The 7,691-nt window shown below is 31.1% G+C and overlaps 1 protein-coding gene across 2 annotated transcripts in view; it reads left to right on the top strand.

Moving 5' to 3' along the window:
- Positions 1–7,691, top strand: part of GLRA3 (glycine receptor alpha 3) — a 192,403-nt gene continuing 184,712 nt past the window's right edge. The window contains exon 1 of one of the 2 annotated variants that reach the window (XM_049631350.1): positions 1–86. In XM_049631350.1, the coding sequence (XP_049487307.1) occupies positions 16–86 (71 nt within the window). In that variant the 5' untranslated portion in view covers positions 1–15. The remainder of the gene's footprint in view (positions 87–7,691) is intronic. The other variant, XM_049631351.1, reaches the window with a different exon arrangement.

Raw genomic sequence — 7,691 nt, 5'->3', positions numbered from 1 at the left:
AAATCTCTCCGTATCATGGCCCACGTGAGACACTTTCGGACATTCGTTTCAGGATTTTACTTCTGGGAAGCAGCACTGTTACTCAGGTGAGTCCACTTGTATTTAACAGTTGAAGAATTCATTTAAGCCTGTGCACTAGATTTCAACCACTTGTTATTGATGAAGTCGAGAATGCAATTCGAAATTGCATTGAAAGTATCCCTTAAATCGTATTGTTGTCTACCTAAAACTGTCTAGCAGTCTATCAAGATCCCTAAAAACATGTAACTTTGCTCTATTTTCACTATATAGTGCTTTTTAAGTAACTGGCCTCATATTATTTGCAGCTAAGATTACCTTTGGAAAATTATTTCCAAAACCTAGGTCTTCTTTCTCAAATTGCTTTTGGAGTTTCATTTTTCTAAGTGAAATACAAATTCTGAGTGTTACTCTTTTTTTTGAAAGTTACAAAACATTTAGTAATTAGAAGTAATTAGAAGTAATTAAATGGCAAAAAAATCTAGAACATAAGCATTTACTTATCAGAGAAATTCTGAGCATTATTGATACATCCAGAGGTTAAGTTAAATAAATAAATAACACTTAAGGCCTTGTAAGTACCAATTCTAAAGGGCTTAGGTCAGGTAATACGTGAGAGCAAAGTCATAAATAAATCATTAGATATGTTTTATGTCAAGAATAATCTTTTGAGAGAAAGTGATACTACAATAAACCTACTAAAGAATAAAATTGTTTTATAATATGTAATTTTCTTATCATGTCCAGTCATATTTGGTGGGATTTATTTATGTATTTTTTAATAGAGACTAGTCAAAAGATCAGATAATTTAACTCCTTAAAAATTTTTTTTTTGAGATTACTTATTTATTTTGAGAGAAATAGAGAGAACATGCATGAGCAGGGGAGGGGCACAGAGAAAGTAACCCCTATTCTTAATACAACAATATATAAGCAAGATTCTTCTCATACAGACTTTTGAACCACCAATGTAAATTTTAATTTACTAGTGTAAATACCTTAAGATTTCATTTTTATGGCTCTCAAGCTTTTCAAGAGAATTAAAATCAAATAATTGGAATAACTAAGTTGTGTGTATATTAATTTCTATTTGAAGTATGTAAATATTGTCTTCTGGGTTGCTATGTCAGTTTTTCACCTTTGGGCACCTTAGAAAAACATAGCGTATCTCATAAAAACTGCCTTACAGGAAGTTATGTTATTTTGATATAACTGTAGTAAGAGGAATTAATTGTGAAGGTTATTATAATTTCAAAATTATTTTTTTGAAGTATGGGTTGAACCACTGTAAACTAGGATATTTTCAGTGAAAAATATTTTAATGTGACTAAATTTTTATAACGACAATTGTCACAAATTTTACTATTTGTGACATGATTAAAACAAAGAGTGTAACATTTTTATATTTATAAAAATTTCATGGACAGGGGTACAAAATTCATGTTTTAAGTGAAATGGGTTATTTTACTTTAATTATTTCTTAATATCTTAGATGACGGTATGCATTTTTTTTTCAAATAAATCAGAATAGCTTAGTGGTAGACACTTAGTTAGGAAGTTTAATGTCAGTAACTAAACCATTTTGGTCATTAAGGTCAAATTTGTATACTGGTAATTCACTATATTTGTTATAATATATTCTTAAGTATATCATCTTCACCAGTACATCCTTTGATTTTTGTCTAGTTTTATTTAAATTAACACAAATTTTATTTCAAATTGATGATCATAATTTTAAAAACGTACCTTCATTAATATTAAATAATTGTAATTTAAAATGCTCTTTGTGAATAATCCAAAAATGCAATCCCTTGAAAAATACATACCCAGTATAGAAGTTTGTGCGATACATATATTCTTTATCAAGTTTTTCCTTTCTTCTTTTATAAATTGAATAAAATTTTTCTCTTAGACTGGTCTTAGATGAGAGTAATTCATTGCTCTATGAAGAACTTTAATCATTTAAATTTTTTAATCATTTAAATTAAAAATTTAGGGGTGCCTGGGTGACTCAGTCAGTTAAGTGCTGACTTTCGCTCAGGTCATGATCTCGTGGCTAGTGAGTCTGAGCCCCACGTTGGTCTCTGTGCTGATAGCTCAGAGCCTGGAGCCTGTTTCAGAATCTGTGTCACCCAATCTCTCTCTCTCTGCCCCTTCTCCACTCATGCTCTGTCTCTCTCTGTCTCGCTCTCTGTCAAAAATAAAAATAAAAATAAAATAAAATAAAATAAAATAATAAAAAAGTAAATATATTTATTTTCAGTGATGCCCCTTAAAAGAAAATTTCCTATAGTTAAAAAAAAAAAAAAAGCAAAGCTCCTTCTACTGGAAATATTTTGTAAAATAAATATCTTTAGGAAAACTATTCTTTATCACTAAGTCTGCTCGTATTGAATGAAAAGGAAATATAAAAGAAAAAATGAAAACAAAAAGTATTTAGTATTAATTTATAAATGTATCTAACTTAAAAATACTTTTTAGGGCAATTTGGAGGCAAGAATTGCAACTGGAAACATATATTTTTATAATTAAATAATTTACTAGTATAAGCTTCTTTTCATAAGCTTTAAAGATTTTAAAAAATCTTATTGAGATGTAATATACACACAGATACATACACAAATAATAAGCTTCCATGTGAAGTTTCACAAAGATAACACACTCATGTGAAGAGACCATGGATCAAGAAGTAGAATTGCCCTCAAAAAACTAAAAATGAACTAACATATGATCTGGTAGTCCCAGTTCTGGTTATTTATCTGAAGGAATTAAAGTCAGGATATTGAAGAGGTATTAGTAATTCCATGTTTATTGCAGCACTATTTATAATAGCTAAGGTGTGGAAACACCTAAATGTCCACTGACAGGTGAATGGACAAAAAAAAGTGATATATAAATACGAGGGAATACTATGCAGCCTTAAAAAAAGAAGGAAATTCTGTAATAACATGGATGGATTTTGAGGACATTATCCTTAGTGAAATAAGCCAGGCATGTAAAGATAAGTACTAAGTGGGGAAAAAAAAGGAGAATTGCCAAAACCTCACAAAAACAGTCACCCTCCTACCACCATACCTTTTCCAGGCACCACTTTGCCCGAAGATGATCACTACCCTGACTTATACAACAATGAATATGCTTTCTTTTTTTTTTTTTTTTTTTGCTTTTGAACTTTATATAAATACTTATTTGAGTGAGCTTTGTTTTTTAGAAGCATTATGTTTATGTGTTTTGTCCATATTAGTACCTGTAACAATAATTTATTCTCATTGCTATATAGTATTCCATTACATGAAGACATCACAATTTATCCAGTGTTCTCTGAAGGATATTTGGGTATTTTTTACATTTTGGCTAGTGCTGCTATTAATATTCTTGAACAAATATTTTGTGAATACATGTGAATGCATGCACATGAATACATGCATTTTGGGGGCAGAATGGGTTGGGTCTAAGACTTTCTCTAAGATAAGAATTGCTGGATCATAGAGTGGGCATGAATATGTTTCACTTCATTAGATATTGTAAACTTTCCAAAGTAGTTGTGCCTATTGATACTTCTATCAATAATGTATGACAGTTTCTGTTGTTATTACTAGTACAAAATTTGTTAGGGACATATTATAAATATTTATAGCATTTTCTTAGACTATTATTGCAGGCCCACAGATGATATATTTGTCTTGGCATAAGTTTTACTTTTTGTTAAGTTTTATGAAGGCAAAAACATCAAAATAAAAATATTTACTTCTACAATACAATTAGAAGTATTCATTATCAGAATATATCAGGTCTAAAAAATGTAATTTTTAAGGAAGAATTATTAAAAAAGATAATTCTTTTATTTTTTATTTTATTTATTTTTTAAAAAAGATAATTCTTTTAAAAATACAAGTGAGAAAATTGCATAAACAGATGTGAGAAATCTGAATTTCTTAGCAGTAAAGTTTTTTTTTTTTTTTTAAAGTTTCACACTTCGCTCAGATATTGTAGTTTTCTGAAACAATCCTTCTAGGCTTTTGGGTTCTAGTCCTCATATTAATAAAATAAGGAACAGAACACCAGTGTTCAGCTTTCTTTGAAATGCAGATAAGTGATGATTATGAAGAGCTTGCAGAACAAATTCTAAAAACAGGAGAACTGCCAAAAATATTTCATTTAAATTGATTATTTTCATAAAATACAATTTTATTTTTCATATTTATAATTTGATATCAACTACAGGCTTGCTACTTGAATAAATTATGGTACACTCTGTCAAAAACTAAATATGTGAATTTCAGACTTCATGATAATCACAAATAAAATGCTATCTTGGTTTACTTTGAAGCCTAAGAAAAACATTTTGGCATAGAATTTCTTGGTTTTGCTCTTGGTATGTTTTGGAGAATAGGGAAAATCCTTTTTAATGTTGGCTCTATTTTCTTATGTAAAGTATTAAAGAGAAATGTACTTGAAAGAATAAACTTTCATAATGATTTCCTGTATACAGGAAATACATACAGCAATAGGATTCTATATAGTTTTTTAAAATTGTGCTACACATAATATATGCTTCTTACCTTTGTGTCTATAAATAATCACACATTTCCCAAGTATAGAAGGATAATGGCCCAGTTCTCTGGTCAATGCCTTAGGCAATTTACCCTGCAGATTCAGAAAACAGCTTGTAAAATATTTCCTATGCTATATATATTTTTTCCTCCCTTAACTACACTCACGTACTGAGGCAAGTCAATCAACAAATATGTATTTAATGTGTAATTTTAAGCAATTCAACAAGATTCTTTTACCAAATTCTTTGCACAATTTTTTGTGCTATGTACTGTTTGGCTATGGAAGATTGAGAAACTACCACCTTTCCCATCACAGAACTTAAAGGGCAGCAGGGGAGAAAATACAAAGGGCCAAGTAACAAAAGAAAAACACAAACGGCAATGTTTTAGGAAATGTGACATAGGAAAGCTATCCAGAAGACTTGGTACTTGTGCTGGATCTTGTTAAGATGCTTAGTCTGTGGGCAAAAGTGAGACATAAAGGAAATGGTAATGGGCATATTGTATGCTTAGTGAGTGGTGATAGTCAAATTCAGTAAAGAAATTTCGATTTATGGTTTACATTCATATTCTGCTAGCAATAACTACTGAGCTGGCTACAATAACAAACCTGCAGAAATACAGAGAAGGAACAGCTGCCTTTCTCAATAGAATGTGGATAAAATTTAGAAGTAAATAATACTTGTAATTGAATGGTTGTCATTACAGGAATGGTCTCTTGGCACAAAGTATCTCTGTAAGATTGCTAATAATAATTAGTAACAGTAATAACTATATAAGCCAAAAACAATGGCTAAACTACAAGAAGAAAAGAATAATCTCTTCCTTTTAGAATTTGAAAACTATATTTGAACTTTTCACCAGAATATGTTCTTCTGAAAGAAAGAAAATCAGGTAGAGGATTGGGATTGTTGAAAGAAAGAAAGAAGACACTGAACTTGGTTTGGAGTATTTGAGTTTGAAATGCTAGCAGCCGATTTGGTATCCTGCCATCAGCTTGGACTGCAGAGATGATGCTTGAATTGTAGAATTAACAGTCAAAATGTTATGAAGGCGATCATATTGTATGCAAAGAAGAGAGAATAGAGAAAATATTTATATGCAGTAAGGGTAGAACATTGTAAAGTTGGGCACAGAGAAGTACACAGAGAGCCCTGAGTTAAACTGGAGGTAAGACTGATTATAACCAAGTGACAGAGTCACAAATTTATCATAGTGTTATATAGTCGATCTTAAAGGCCTGCTCATATCAACAGTATATATCTTTCTAAAACTTTTCTATAGAACTTTCCAATGCTGTAATTTCAACTAGTCTTATAATCTTACAATCATAAACCGTACCTTTTATCACTTAGTTTTCTCAGGAGACTTTTAGGGAACTATTTTGAGGAAAGTACATCTTTTACTTTTCCTTACTTTATGAAGTATATATAGTGGATCCTCCTTGATTTTCCCAGCAGACATTCTCGTATCCTTCTCGGTATGATTATCTTCATACTGGATTGACAATATTTATTGAAAATAAATTCATGTGTAGGTAGATATTTATGTGGAAATGTGGGTTATTTGTCTTTCCCCACTAGGAGAATGGTGTAGCTGTAGCTTTGTTTTGCTTAGGTGAGTGGGTCAGGAATAGAGACATTTGAATCATCTTCAGAGAACTTATTCTGGAATGAAGGCAAGAATTCCAAGACCAGACCAACTGTCTGGCAACAAACAGAAAGTGTGTGAATAAAATGAGCTATTCAGCTACAGAAGACAAAGCTATTCTATCAACTGCAAGCAACCACATTTTAAAGCATTTTAAGGAAACTTAAGTTTGCAATCCTCAGATGTCAGAAAAAGAAAGAATGCATATTAAAAAAAGCAGCTTCGTCATAGTACATTTCCGAAATTCTTTTATAATCTCCATACTGGGGATACTTTTAGGAAAAAGTATTACCAGTACCTCTAGGACAATTTAATACACAAAAGTAGTAATTTCAGTGGTATAAGTTAAGAATAACATAAAATCTAAAGGTTATTAGCATCCTCTAAAAATAGATATTGAATGGAATAACATTCAATGCAAATGATGAAGAATTCTCTATGAGTGCATCAAACATTTGCCATAACCAGTTAGAAATTATAGCTGAACACAGATATTTCTGATACTGTTATACAACCATCACCACTGTAGGATGATTGGGCTTACATTAGAGGTAACTGGTCCATCCAATATCTTACCTAAATTTGAGAATCTCTCAGAAATAATCTCTAACAGGTGGTCATCATATAAACTTGAAGATTTCCAGCAATAAGAATGTCTTTACCTTAGAAGGAAACTATTTATCAAATAATTTTAATCAATAAAAACTAAAATGCCATTCCACTTTCTCCTGGCCAAAGTGAACTTTTTCCCCCCATATGTGCCTCCCAAAATATTTGTCTCTGTATTTTTGGCTTGAGTTTTATGCCTTTTCTTCACTTAAAATGACCCTATTGCTCATGGAAAGTGAGCTTTTATGTGAGGCATGGTTTGAAATGATAACCTTTTCTACGCAGTTACTCCATGAATGGAGGTTGGATTCTCCAGTTTCAGAGGGGCTACAGCATTCTGCCTGACTTTCTCTATGACTTCATATAAATTTACAGAACAATGAATCCATTCCACACAGTATGTGAAGTACTGAGGAAACAGAACTTCAATTTTTAACAATATACCATTGTGGAGGGAAGAACATATAACATCCCTTTCAAATGTGTTTCATATTTTCATGAAAGTCTTCTGTCTCCCTCTTAATTGTAAGTCCCATGATGATAGGATTGCTTCTGATGTTTATTTTACTCCATTATATTTAATTCAATGTCATGCGTGAAATAGATGCTCAATAAACAATAGGTAAGCACTGAGATAACATCTGCCTGTCACATCTGTCTACCTGCCTATGACTTTAGATTTGAATTCTATTTAAATCTGTATTATTACTTAGAGTGAAAAGGGAGTCTGAGTTCAAGATCTCATAAAAGGTAGAAGATCAAACAAATCTCAGATATTACTTACTCTGGCAGCATCTAGTGGAAAAGTAATGGATTTGCTTCTCATTATCACCATGAGAATCTAAAATTTGTGTTGTA

The sequence above is a fragment of the Panthera uncia genome, chromosome B1, assembly GCF_023721935.1.
Source record: "Panthera uncia isolate 11264 chromosome B1, Puncia_PCG_1.0, whole genome shotgun sequence".
NCBI classification, from domain to species: domain Eukaryota; kingdom Metazoa; phylum Chordata; class Mammalia; order Carnivora; family Felidae; genus Panthera; species Panthera uncia.
Note: the sequence above shows the minus strand (reverse complement) of the source record. Positions and strands in the feature narration are given on the sequence as shown.